At 43.8% G+C, this 14,045-nt stretch overlaps 1 protein-coding gene across 3 annotated transcripts in view; it reads left to right on the forward strand.

Annotated features, from left to right (window-relative positions):
• epb41l5 (erythrocyte membrane protein band 4.1 like 5) overlaps window positions 1–14,045 on the forward strand; it is a 153,289-nt gene that overhangs the window by 72,804 nt on the left and 66,440 nt on the right. For all 3 annotated transcript variants that reach the window (XM_067987105.1, XM_067987107.1, XM_067987106.1), the window contains exons 6-10: window positions 2,617–2,669; window positions 6,034–6,154; window positions 8,280–8,367; window positions 10,036–10,124; window positions 10,665–10,734. In XM_067987105.1, coding sequence (XP_067843206.1) covers window positions 2,617–2,669; window positions 6,034–6,154; window positions 8,280–8,367; window positions 10,036–10,124; window positions 10,665–10,734 — 421 coding nt within the window. The remainder of the gene's footprint in view (window positions 1–2,616; window positions 2,670–6,033; window positions 6,155–8,279; window positions 8,368–10,035; window positions 10,125–10,664; window positions 10,735–14,045) is intronic.

The raw sequence follows: 14,045 nt of genomic DNA on the forward strand, positions 1-14,045 counted from the left end.
TTACGATGTCCACCTTCATTCCATGTCGCTCTTTGTTTTAACACTTGAGTTAGGAGGTGTTGATCTAATTGTTGAGTTTTCTTAGCAGTCTCAATGCGAGTTATATAATTTGTCAGGGAAGGTCTCCCCTCTTTGGTCAGATCTTGTATTCTCCTATTAATTTCAAATAAAATTGAATAGCCCCAGAACTTGTCAAAACTTCCTTATCATACTGTGGCAGGGTAAAACTGATAGGCGTTTAGTACCCTGTGTCAGTACATAGCTCAAGTAATGGACTTCCAATTGTCTAACCTATGCTTCCTTTTCATATGATTTGTTTTACATTCCTTTCTAATCAATTTTTCACTGTAGCGTGAAAACTTATATCTCAGTCAATTGTAGCCTTTGGCATTTCCGAGTGATTGGGACAATTTTACTAATATAACCTATACCAATTGTTACCTCATGTTCACCTGTGTTCTGGGCAAGCCTCAGACAGTTCTCAACCGACTGGGTCATTTCTATCTGTTTGAACTGGTCTTGGCATGACAGTCTGGCTTCTTGGGATGGAAGGGGTTAATATTAACTTGCTCTTGTGGTAGGAGTAACTTGATCCTTCTCCCTTTTGAGATTAAGTTCCCACCTTCAAAATTTCACTTCACACAGGTTTGACTGATTTTTTTACTTCTCACATTTGTGGATTGCTTTACACTATATTTTTGCACACTATTTTTCACATACTTTTAGTGGATGTGATTATAATCAACGCTGCGAGCTGTTCCAGCTTTCCGACTTTTCCTATCACAATGATCCTGATAGTTTTTTAATGTATCCCGTTAATTTTTAACCTCTTTTTAAACCACAGCCAATCACAAAATAAACAATCAAAATGCCAATTTTTTGAAGATTCCATGTCTGGAATTTAACATGCCCACACTTTATAAGAACCAGAATTTAACAGGTCACTTAACCTCAATAACTCCAATGTTAATTCGGCAGTATCAGAATTAAACACACGACAAGACAGATACATTACACAAAGGAAGAAAACACGCAAGACACAGTAAGAAGGGGGCGTAGCCCACAACACCGACAAAAAAAAACACTGATCAAAGACAGGCTTTTTAAAGGGACAGTACACTTACACAACAAAACCTTTCTTTTTCGGGTCTCTGTCTTTTAAACATTTGTCTAGTCACTTAATTCTATCCATTTTTTTTACAGTACTGTCTCCATAAAGCAATTAGTTCTTTGGCTGAGGTACCTCTGTTATTTTTCCAAATTAATTCCTGAGCCTTTTTTCGGCATCTAAGTTTTATCAATAGTTCCTGTTTATATCCAATCATCAGGAACTTAAACCCTGACTACCCTCAGTGATATTAACCACTGACCTACCGCTTACACGTTATTCCCTCAGTGATATTCGACCACTGACCTCTTCCTGCTATTTCTGTGTATTCGCCAGACTGACCTGAATCTTGTAAGGACACCACATGAGTGTTAGCGATTGGACGATTCATCGTCAGACTGACGGATTGGAGGAAAACCGACATAGTAAATTAAGACTACTTACATCGGGGCGCCATTTCCTTCCTCCGTGTCTGAGATAATCCGCCTCTTACTCCGCGAACTCTCGGTGAACGACCGTTAAGATCCCACCACTGCCACCAAATGACGATCCGGATTCTTTCCCCTCAGTCTGGTTCAGTAATAACTGAAGTCGAATACATTTTAAAGTTCAACACATCTTTAATAGCAGGGTTCTTAGTCTGCAGCATTGATTTGGACTCCTGATAGAGTCCCTCTATGCTGGCAGAGCAAGAACAAAAACATACAGAAATCCACACGTTTTTATACAGATGAATAGGGTTGGAACATACTTAACGAGGGTCAACACCAATCATAAGCCGGGCACAGGTTGCCATGCGAGGTTACATTATTTCCGACCAATCATAAATCGTCCATGTGCTGATCATGCTGCTGTTAGACATCAAAGGGGATAACTTCCTCACTTTCCAACTTAGAATGTTCTTCCCTGTTCCTTCTGTTCCTTATCTCCCAACCTGGAATGTCTTTCAACTTTGGCTAAGCTCGTTACCTATATTGATCTGCCATAAACATGGAGACATTCAGACCAGTCCTTGACTCACATCAAAGACCTATCATTGATAAGACAATGCAGGCCTGCTGACTAAGCAAACATATGGCCCAGCAGGAGGGCCAGGCCACTTGTACCAATCTCAGTTACTAACTAATTAACCCTTTCTAACCATTTTGCATTCTGCTTCTTTGCCACGTAGACATTTTAATATTTTACTGAAAACTGACCACGTAGGGATTCTCACTAGAAAGTAAATGAATACGATGCAGATTGACTTTGACCTACAATTCTGTTTTAAGGAAACATTGTAAAAACACAAAAACAATTCCCGTCTCTGTAGGAAAACATTTAACTTTTCAATTGCTGCCTTCCCTGAAGGCCAAACTGTGATTGGAATCATATTGGGTGGTGAACTGTGGGCACAGGTCCACATCCCATCACTCTATGGCTCAATGCCACAAGTTGCCTTGAGTGGAACTATTTTTGGATGTAGTATTGTGTAATAAAGTGTTTTTTTTCCTCGTTCAACAATCCAGGTTAGAATGCCCTTTCGACACATCAGTCCAGCTGTCAGCCTATACCATCCAGGGTAAGGCCTCACGTTTGTTTGTTTGTTTGTTTGTTTGTTTAATTGTTGAGTGCTTGCTTTAAGGTTAAAATGTCCAAAGTGCTTTTTTTTAAAAGATGAAGTCTAGACTGCGGTGAATGTGATTTTTCTGCTTTGACTCTGCCCTGCTATTGCTCCGTGGTAAACTGATCCTCAGTAAGGTTCTCGGGATGTCATCTGATCACATGCAACATCTGGAAGAATTTTTCCTTTTTGCTTCAGAAGTAGGAAATGGTGAACATGGCGTCTTATCACGATGACACAGGGGTCAACAAGTTGGTCTCTTGTTCTCGAGCTTCTTGTGGCTGTAACTTTGTCACATCATATGGTTTGTGTAACCTCTTGCGGTTACCTTCAATATATGATGTCATTGCGCCATCTGTTCCATATTTGGCTAATTTGGACCAGAAACGGGTCATGTTCCTGCTGGCCTGCAGAACTGTACAACTGAGGTCAGAGTGATCCCTGAGACGGTGCAGTGAGCAGTGGTAGCCATGTATTTATCCAGCAGTGCCCAGCGATTTTTTTTGGGGGGCAGAAAATTATGGAGCTTGCTCTATACAGCAACAATAATAAAAAAAACAAAGTTCGAAGTGATCTGATCCCTCTGCATTTAAAAAAAAAACTTTCTCGGGATACGGGCGTCGCTGGCAAGGCCGGCATTTATTGCCCATCCCTAGTTTCTCTTGAGAAGGTGGGGGTGAGCCGCCGCCTTGAACCGCTGCAGTCCGTGTGGTGAAGGTACTCCCACAGTGCTGTTAGGTAGGGGGTTCCAGGATTTTGACCCAACGACAATGAAACATGTATCTGTTGAAGCACAGACTCGCAGTTTAAAGATAACATGGCAATTGCTACTGTTTAGAATGCCTGATCCAGGCACAATTCTGGCCGTCAATCTAATGTCTCTGTCCCTTTTTATTCATTCTCCTGCCCTATTCTTGTGTTCGGTCTCCCTCTCTCACATTGGCCCTCACCTTGCATAGGCTCTCTTTTTTTCCTCTCCCTTTTGCTTGCTTGATTGCTCCCTTTTTCTCTTGCATGTGGACTCACTCCTTTTCTCTGTTTCTTATGATCTCGCTCTCTGTTGTAGTTTCAGAACCAGAGCTAGTTGTGTTGGGTGAGCAAGATAAAGCCATTTGTAAATGTTCTGATCTGAATTAAACCTACATGACCTGCAGAGCTTATGGTAGTGAAGCAACCCTTTTTTGTAAAGTTAGGTGCAACATCTTTTATGAAAAAGTATAACTTTAACAGTACAAGTGTTGAGAGACTTCCACAATCTCAGGACTTCCCAATTAATTAATTAATTAATAACAGCAGTCGCTGTTGTAATGTGGGAAACGTGGCAGCCAATTTGTGCACAGCAAGGACCCACAAACAACAATGTGATAATGACTAGATCATTTTTTAGTGATGTTAGTTGAGGGATAAATATCGGCCAGGACTCCCCAGAAGACTGGGAAGAACTCCCCTGCTCTTCTTTGAAATAGTGCCATGGGATTTTTACATCCACCTGAGAGGGCAGATGGGGTCTTGGTTTAACGTCTCATCTGAAAGACGGCACCTCCGACAGTGCAGCACTCCCTCAGTTGCTGCACTGCAGTGTTAGCCTAGATTTTGTGCTCAAGTCTCTGGAATGGGACCTGAACCCACAACCGACTGACTCAGAGTGCTACCACTGAGCCATGGCTGACACCAGCCAGAAGGGCACCTGGATAAGATGTGAAGTAAGTAAATTAAATGTGCCAACTACACACCTCCAATGAGACAAAAAAATAAAATACTGCAGGTGCTGGAAATCTGAACCAAAATCAGAAAATACTTAACACTCAGCAAGTCAGGCACAGCATCTGTGGAGAGAAGAGACAAGTTAACATTTCAAGTGTGGGCCCTTCATCAGAGCGGGGGAGGGGGGAGAACATATACACAAGAAAAGAAAAAGAATGAGCTGTAATCAGGTGGAGAATGGGAGATGGTGAACTGGCAGAAGTGATAATAACACACGACAAAAGGAGGCATGAGAGAAATAAAAGAGCCATGGGAGACCTAGAGAATGTGTGAATAATTAAAGCAGATTGGTTAGGTTGGAGAGGGGGTACATGAAAACCTGGCTAAGTGGAGCAGCCTCCTGTAGACTGGTGAATGGAAAAGGCAAGTCAGCACCAGGGGTGCAGGCCATCCTGCCTGTAGTGTACCAAAGGGGGGGGTCCCCATCCTAAGCACCAACCCTCTTCCACCATCCACTGAAGCATTGGTGCACTTGTCCTACTTTATTAGCACCTACAGTCGGAGAGAAAATGGGAGCTGTTCCTAATGTCTGAAGTTGTTGTAGTCAACATTAATGGCGGACGGCTGCAAAGTGCCGAGTGGAAAGATGAGGTGCTGTACTAGAAGAGCTTGGCTAGGGGAAAGGTTAACTCTGGTGCACAGGTCTACAGCACTACAGCTGAGATGTTTTTCAAGCTTTTGTGTGTCTAGGACGCTTAACCATTTCTTAACGTCATACAGAGTGAACCAAATTGGTTGGACACTGGTATCTTTTTTCAAAAATTCATTCTCGGCATGTGGGCGTCACTGGCAAGGCCGGGATGTATTGCCCATCCCTAGTTGCCCTTAACAGAGTGGTTTACTAGGCCACTTCAGAGGGCAGTTAAGAGTTAACTACTTTGGTGTGGAACTAGAGTTACATATAGGCCAGACCAGGTAAGGGACAGCAGGTTTCCTTCCCTAAAGGACATTAGTGAACCAGTTGGGTTTTCCAACAGTTTCATAGTTATTTTTATACTGATACCAACATTTTATTTCCAAATTTTTTTTTAGTGATGTTGGTTGAGGGATAAATATTGGCCAGGACAGCAGGGAGAACTCCCCCGCTCTTGAAATAGTGCCATGGGATCTTTTACGTCCACTTGAGAGAGCAGATGGGGCCTCGGTTTGATATCTCATTAGATGGGCACTCCGACAGTGCGGCACTGGTGTGTCAACCTAGATTTTGTGCTAGAGTCCCTGGAGCGGGACTTGAACCCACGAGCTTTCTGACTTCAGAGGTGAGAGTGCAACCACTGCGCCATGGCTAATAAGGAATACTGTTAATTCTAAGAAACAACCACTTTTCGGGCAACTCAGAAGCTGGGATGCTAGTGCTAGGATCTTACCAATGTTCACACTCTGTTGTCACTTGACTCTTGGCCTTTTTGTTGCTCAGGAACGTCATTGACAGATTTTCTGATTAACCTGTAATGCCCCTCTTACTGAGGGGAAGAGGTAATGGAAAGAGAGAAGCTGAGTTACTAATCTCCTTTTGGTCACTTGAGTCTATTTACTTTTTCTGGTTTATTTAATGCAGCCGAAATGGGTGACTGCGATCCCTCAGAGCACGGCCCAGATTTGGTGTCAGAGTTCAGATTTGTGCCGAATCAGATGGAGGAGATGGAGCTTGCCATCTTTGAGAAGTGGAAAGAATTCAGGTACGACGTTTTCATTTTTCCGGGCACTTCCTGAGGGAGAGCTTGAGATTATTTCAGCTGTTATTTTCTCCTGTTTTGTATAAATTAATCAAAAGTAAGACTTGAATCCATTCCATTCATGGTATTTTGTTATCCAGGATCGGGGCAACCAGATTGACATATTAAAATGAACTGACACCATGGGAAGACTCTGATGCTCCCCTGATTACTCATTGCAGTAGATCTTGACTTTGTGCGATAGTGTAAAACAGGTGATCGCGAGTCAGCAGCCCATTTTTACAACTCTCCTGATTTTTAATTCCGTTGACTTCAATGGAGGTAAAAATCGGGAGAGATGTAAAATGGGGGGCTGACTCGCACTGAGGGGGACATTTTAATCAGTTAAAATGCCCCGTGTGACTTGCCTCCTCCAACCCTGCTGACTTCCCACCAATCCCAATATTAACCTGCTCTTTTGAGCAGGCGAAAGGGGTCCTTGCTTTGAATATGTAGATCGGATTCCGATGACATCAGTGGGGCCCGACTGCAATCTTAACCCCAGGCCCACATGGGAAGCCTCGAGGGCTAAAACTGACAGGAAGAAAAACTGGGGCAAGAGGAGGCCCAGAAAGGTAAGTTTCTTTTAATTTTTTTAAATTTCCTTGTGGGCCAGGAAGAGCAGGAATGCTCCTCTGGGGCCCACAAGGAAACCATGGGCCTTCCCTCCCCCTCCCCTGACCACTAAGCCTTGTCGCTGCTCCCTATACACACTTACCTCAGTGCCGGGGACCACTCTGTTGGGTCCCATCAGCGACCTCCTATTAGCCAGATAGCTCTTGCCACTCGGTTAGGTGGGGGTAGACTGACAACAGAGCGTGCGGATGAGGCCCGGGAGTTAAAGTCTTCTGGGCCTTACTCTCTGGTGGGCCGGATTGTTTCCCTTTCACCGTGGCCCCTCCGCCCACAATCCCACACTCAGGTAAAATGGACCCCTGCACCTCAGCCTGTGTTGCATCAGCTGATCTCAGTTGGGGTGCTGGTAGATCCGCTGCAATCGGCCTTAATGCTTCTGGACTTGGTATACGCAAAAAGGCTACGGACATTGCTCCTGATCGTCATGCCTGGTTAGAAACGCATATACGTGAGTGCTGGATGTTGTCGAGACTCCATCATGAAGAATGACCACAGGAGTGAGGTACTGGAGAGTGGCCAGTTCCTGTGGAGCCAGATCCCAACAAGGAATCAATGTTTTCAGGAGTGAAGCAGAGGGGAAAAATTTAGTGGAGGAAAAATTTAGCAAGAAAATAAAAATGTCTTTAAATCGCACAATGGTTTGCTGATATAAAACCCTTATGGAAGGGCAAATTCTCCGGTTCACTATTTTACCAAAAAAAAATTGAGCGTGGGGTGTTCTTTTTCATATTCATGTTTTTTTTTTCTTAAAATTATTTTGCCCCATATAAACCAGAAAACATTTTTCTGACGAGTTATTATTGGGCAGAATCTCCCCACCCCCATCTCCACAGCCCAGATAACAAGCTCCTCCGATGAACTGTTCAGGGGCTCGTATGCAATACAAGAGATATCCTTTTGGTTCTTGAGCACTTAATTGTAAAGAATCAAAAGGTTACATCCGGATGCATTTAGTGTTACAGTGAAGCAGTAAACATGGAGTTTGAAAAGCAATCTGACTCTCAACCTGCGAAGGTGGTGGAGGGCCTTCTCCTTGAACTGCTGCAGTCCTTGTGGTGATGGTGCTCCCACAGTAGTGTGAGGTAGGGAGTTCCAGGATATTGACCCAGTGACGATGAAGGAACGGCAGCATATGTCTGAGTCGGGATGGTGTGTGACTTGGAGAGGAACTTGAAGGTGCAACATTGCTGCTCTTGTCCTCCTCGGTAGTAGAGGTCACAGGGTTGTGACAGGGTTGGGTGTTGTCCCAATGCCACTAGTTCATTCTTATTCTGTTTCAATATCGACCATCTTTACATGTTTTTTAATTTACTAATTTAAAAATCAAGATTTCCATCATTCATAAATGGGGAGCCTTGGTAGGGTAGAAATGTGTGAATACAGAATGCTTTGAGAAGCCACTACCTATGATGGCGAGCAGGGGAATTTCACTAGAAATCTTTTCTCTTTGCAGTGGACAAACGCCAGCTCAAGCAGAAATTAACTATCTCAACAAAGCCAAGTGGCTGGAGATGTATGGAGTGGACATGCACAAGGTCAAAGTAAGGATTGGAGTGAATTTGAAATGTTAGGGCTTAAACTAGATTTGTGTTGTGAATGAGTTTGTTGTCAGAAGATTTTTACTATTTATATATAAAAAAATACTTTTCCTTGTGAAATTTTTTGCTCATCACGGTTTTGTTTTCAATTTGAGCATTTGTTGTTTGCATCAGTTAGGTAAATTAAATAGAAATTACAACACAGAAACACGCCTTTTAGGCCAACCAGTCCATGCTGTTGGTTATCCTTCATATGAGCAGTAGTCTCCGATTTTGATTGCTCCACCATTGGCGGTTGGGCCTCCAGCTGCCTAGGCCCTAAGCTTTGGAATTCCCTCTCTGAACCTCTCTACCTCTGTCTCCTCCTTTTAAGACGTTCCTTAAAACCTACCTCTTCGACCAAGCTTTTGGTCACCTGTCCTAATATCTCCTTATGTGGCTCGGTGTCAAATTTTGTTTGATAATGTTCCTGTGAAGCGCCTTGGGATGTTTGCTTATGTTGAAGGTGCTATATAAATGCAAGTTATTATTGTTGTAGTCCTGATCCCATGTGCCTGCTCTGTTTCAATATCCCTCTCTTTCCCTTTGAATGTCCCCCTCTCTCCTTTGAATGTCCCCCTCTCCCCTTTCGTTCAACCACCTACATAACCTATTCTTAAATGTTGACATGGTCTCTGCTTCAGTCACTAACTCTGGTAATGCATTCCAAAGCCTCACCACCCTCTATGTAAGGAAAAAAGTTTCTCCTCTCTGCCCTAAATCACTTGCATTTAAACTTTTATTTGTATTACGGTTAGATGGTCCTGCCTCAATTCCAACAGTGCAATGGTGACCTCGGAATTTTGGGCCCTATAACTGCTTGCTCGCTTGCAGCTCCATGAGCTCCTTCTGACCACTTAACCTCTCTGGTACACCATCCAAGTGACTGCTATTCATATCTGAGCTCAGGCAGTGAGAGTCCACAGGTCATTTGACTGCAAGGGGACATCATGACTGAAATTGGTCCTGTCTTCACTCATCATCCACCAATTAGCTACATCATTAGATAAATTTAAAACAGAAATAGACAGTTTTCTAGAAGTAAAGGGAGTTAGGGGTTATGGGGAGCGGGCAGGAAATTGGACATGAAGCTGAGTTCGGATCGGTCAATGCCCTGTGGGTGGCGGAGAGGACCCAGGCGCTGAGTGGCCGGGTCCTGCTCCTACTTCTTGTGTTCTTTAGATTTGTGGTTGGGATCAGATCAGCCATGATCTTATTGAATGGCGGAGCAGGCTCGAGGGGCCGATTGGCCTACTCCTGCTCCTATTTCTTATGTTCTTAATATGGGCTTTCCAGCAGGAGTCCCTGGATGGTATTTGAGAACAGGCCCATTTTTCCCTCTCTGTTCCTGCCAGTTCTGGTATCCCTATTGCCCACCCTCTGGAGAGCAGATATCTTGGTGATATTTTTGGGGTTGCAGCTTTCTTCTTTATTACACTTTTATTATATATTTTTTTAAGTTCATATAGTTCAGTGTGGATTGGAATAATTCTTCGGTCTCAAAGTTTTTGTTGGTCTAGTTTAATTTTGGCTGGAGGTTGAGTTTATTGTATGTTTGATTGTCTGTTTGTACAAGAGGGTAAAGACTCACTTTTTCTTAACCAAGACTTTTGTTTCCATTTGGATAATTAGGGAAGAGATGGAAATGAATACAGCCTGGGCCTGACCCCAACAGGAGTGCTGGTATTTGAAGGAGAAACAAAGATTGGACTCTTCTTCTGGTCAGTTGGCTCCTTCTTCACCCTTTTATAATACACATAAGCTAAAGATGCCATTAACAGTACAGTCTACTTTTAAGAAGAATAATGTTCCATGTATCAATATGTTGGCAATCTGCAGTTCAAAGAAGTCAATTGCTCTGGCGGTTACCCGTCAGAATTGAATTGGGTTAGCAATAAGAACCGTTTGGTTGGTGTGTGTAATGTAATTGAGGTGTTCAGTTGATGTCCTAAAGTGAAGGGCTGATGTTTAAGTGGTCTGCAAATGTCACCTGAATCCTGAGAGTGTTACACCTGCAACTCATTCTGGCCTATCAGTTTTGTATGGTGTATAGTGGTTTGGTTAGTATTACACTTGGAAATGGTTGCTGTGCCAGAGGCTGCCATACCACAGTGATAAAAGTAGGTATCGTACAAAATTAACAGTGACAAAAATATTTGTGTTTGAATCTGGAAAGGGGAATATCCCGTCTTTTAAAATATTTTGGTATTGCGTACGGTCTCTAAAATGGAAGGTTCCTTATTTTTTCTTATTGTTTTCAGGCCCAAAATCATCAAACTGGAATTTAAGAAAAGCAAACTAACTCTTGTGGTAGTAGAAGATGATGAGCAGGTAAGGCAAAGTTTTGGGCGTGGTAGTCTCCATCAGTCCAGGGCAAACTTGCATCAGAATCTGGCAATAAAGCAGGCTGGAGGTGATGCTGGTCTCCGCGTTCTCTTCTGTGCCAATTGTTATAAGTCATTTTTTGCTCCCTGCATCATTACTGGCACCAATGGGTTTCCCAGTGGGAATCCCTCCATCTGAGGTGTTTGGAAGAAGAGAACCAATTCAGTTCAGGCTATGTGAGAGGTGTCCATCTGCTGGTACCCACACACTGGCATCTGCAGACAGAGATGAACATTGTTTGCTTTGGCAGATGATTACTGTGAGCAGAGACATCTATCCTCAATGGAAGCGGGATAACAGACTCCATGGCAACATTTGAGATATGTGAATGCTTGACTAACAGAACGGTTTGGATGCTTCCTCAGAAGCACCTCAATTACTATGTCATTCTTTCAGCGGCAGTGCATGAAAATATGCACACCAGGATGATCAACAGCTAGTGTATCCTGATTAGCCACACCTATACCTGCAGGCCCTGACATACCTATTGGCATGACTATGGGGAACAGTCTTCACAGGGTCCAGGTTAGCAGTGAGGGAGATGAACACCTGTGCCATCTGCTGCAGTAACAAATGCAGCCACCATGCAGCAAAGGGCTGGCACATCCAGCTGTGGCCTAAAACTTGGTTCCAATTCCTCGCAGTGCTGATCTATTGGAATGGTGACGTGGCGTGGCACAGAGGACCACCCTCCTTTCTACCCCCTCATGCAGTGCCACCTCATCTCTAGCAGACATCAAACAGGGGGTCAGATGCTGGTTTGCTTTGTCGGACTCATGCCTGCACCTTTTTGGTTTCCTTTCCTCTGATTTTTCTCATTCCTTCTTCTTAGTCCCATGCCCCGGAAAAGGCTGATAGTGGACTGGGATAAAGAATTTTTCCCTCCTTTAATTGTCTTCATTCCTTTAAATTTCAATTGCATGCAATTTGCTTCCCCACCCACCACCCCTCCCCCAATTAGTGCGCTCCTGTCACAATTTACACCTGCTTGCAATCACCACACCTCCATTTGAGTCTCTTTCAACTCGCTAAACACTTTGTGGGTCCAAACTGTGCCAAAATCTACATCCTTGTGTCCTCAAAAGGATAGGTTAATTCATAACCAGCTGCACTTCAGCAGCAAAGTAATATATTGTATAGTGCGACAACCCTTATAACCCAACGTATTCTCTGGCCTACCACGAGCATTCATCAAATATACTAGGGAGACTCCTAGTATATTTGATGAAGCCTTCGAACATTTTGATTAAATGGGCAGGGTACTTGTGGAGGGACGCATTGATATGCTGAGGCTTTTTGGCATGATTGCGCCTTCTCTGGGAGCAATGCAAGTTTAAGGGTTGAAGCAATTTGTTCTCGTTTTCTGGGATTCAGTTGGGTCAAGGAATGGGGAGGTTCTGTCTGCAAATAGTCATGTTGGTTGGGGTCAGTGTCCTTGCCTGTCTAAAAGCATACCGATGATGAGACTGCCCCTTCCTGGCTTACAGATTTCAGTAATGCTAAAGAAAAATCTTTTGTGCATCGAGTGTGCGTGCTTACTGTACATTCAGTAATAATTGAAGAAGGCTTTTCTGTTTACTGTATTCATGGGAGGAGCTGACAAAATGATAATCAAATTCTCCAATAGGTTCTCTAATATTTGTGAGTGTGTTTTTAATTCCTGCTGTTGTGTAGTCTTTCAGATTTCCACCATCATATAACTGCATGTTGTTTAAGTCCATGAGGTAAATTCACTGGTCAATTCCAGTGGAAGCCAGGCTTGAAGGGAGAGGAGATTGGAAAATTTGCAATATAGAGTTGTCGACCTATGTCCTGCACACCCTTTGAAAATGGCTCCCTGCTGGAAAAGAAAGACAGACTTGCATTTGTATAGTGCCTTTCACGTCCTCCGGACGGTCCAAAGCGCTTTACAGCCAGTGAAGTACTTTCATTGGCCGTAAACTTTCGCACAGCAAGCTCCCACAAACAGCAGTGTGATAATGACCAGATAAACTGTTTGTGATGTTGGTTGAGGGACATATATTGGCCATGACACTGAAGAGAGCTCCTCAGCTCTTCGAAATAGTGCCATGGGATCTTTTACATCCGCCTGAGAGGGCAGAATCAGTGAATTTGCTCTCCTAAAGGAGGCAAATAACTGCATGTAAAACTTCCAAGGCGTTAACGCTTTTGAAATCTCTCTCTATAAAGGGCGGTCCGCCCGGTTACTACCCAAGCGATGAAGTTGAAAATTATACCCTCGATGTATGCTCCAGTTTTTAATGAAAGGTTGCTGAATTAGCACAGTCTGCTTTGAATGAATGTGTGCCACTGTTCCAGGTGAATACGTTACTTGGCATCCCGTAAGGGCGAGATGATGCTTGCCTCTGGTGTGCTTACTGGTGAAGCAGCTGTCAACATTCACTGTCTAGGCTCATGCATGAAAGATGACCACTTGGTTGAGATATGGTTAGGTGACAGTCACCTTCCAGCACCTCACGAGAGTCGCTGCCTTCAGCAAAGAAATGAACATGAAATGCGCGATCATCTGATACCTGATCACTGTAATTAGGCAAGTAATAGAGATTCAGGCATTGAAAACATTAAACTTTTGAGGCACTGGCCCATGTAATTGTAGCCCAGCAGTGCCTTCAGGAGGGGAGAGGAGATAATCAGCAAGGAAAGCAAAAAAATTGATAGAAAAAGCAAACCTATCTTTAGAAAAGCTCCATGCTTTTGTCACCTCCAGACGCGACTGTTCAAATCCTCTCCTGGCCGGCCTGCCAGCCTTTCACCCTCTGTAAACTTGAGCTCATCCAAAACTCTGCCGCCCGTATCCCAACTCGCACCAAGTCCCGTTCTCCCATCACCCCTGTGCTCGCTGACCTACATCAGCTCCCGGTCCAGCAACGCCTCGATTTTAAAGTACTCATGCCTGTTTTCAAATACCTGCATGGCCTCGCCCTTCCCTATCTTTGTAACCTCCTCTAGCCCTACAACTCTCCGAGATAGTGGCGGTCCTCCAATTCTGATCACTGGCGAGTGTGCGAGCATCGGTAAAGGGAAAAGACAGGGTAATGACTGTCTGAACTGAGAGAGGGAAATTAAGTGAATCTCTTTATAGGGCTGACGGTGGAAGGGGAGAAGAACAGTTAACAACCCATATCACTGGTCAAATAGGCCAAGTGCTGGCACGAAGAGGAACTACTAATGAATTAAAAAGCTGGAGAGAGATGAGGAATGCTGGGTCACGTATCAAAGTCCTCTCAAGAAAGACG

Source organism: Heptranchias perlo, chromosome 7, assembly GCF_035084215.1.
Source record: "Heptranchias perlo isolate sHepPer1 chromosome 7, sHepPer1.hap1, whole genome shotgun sequence".
Taxonomy (NCBI): domain Eukaryota; kingdom Metazoa; phylum Chordata; class Chondrichthyes; order Hexanchiformes; family Hexanchidae; genus Heptranchias; species Heptranchias perlo.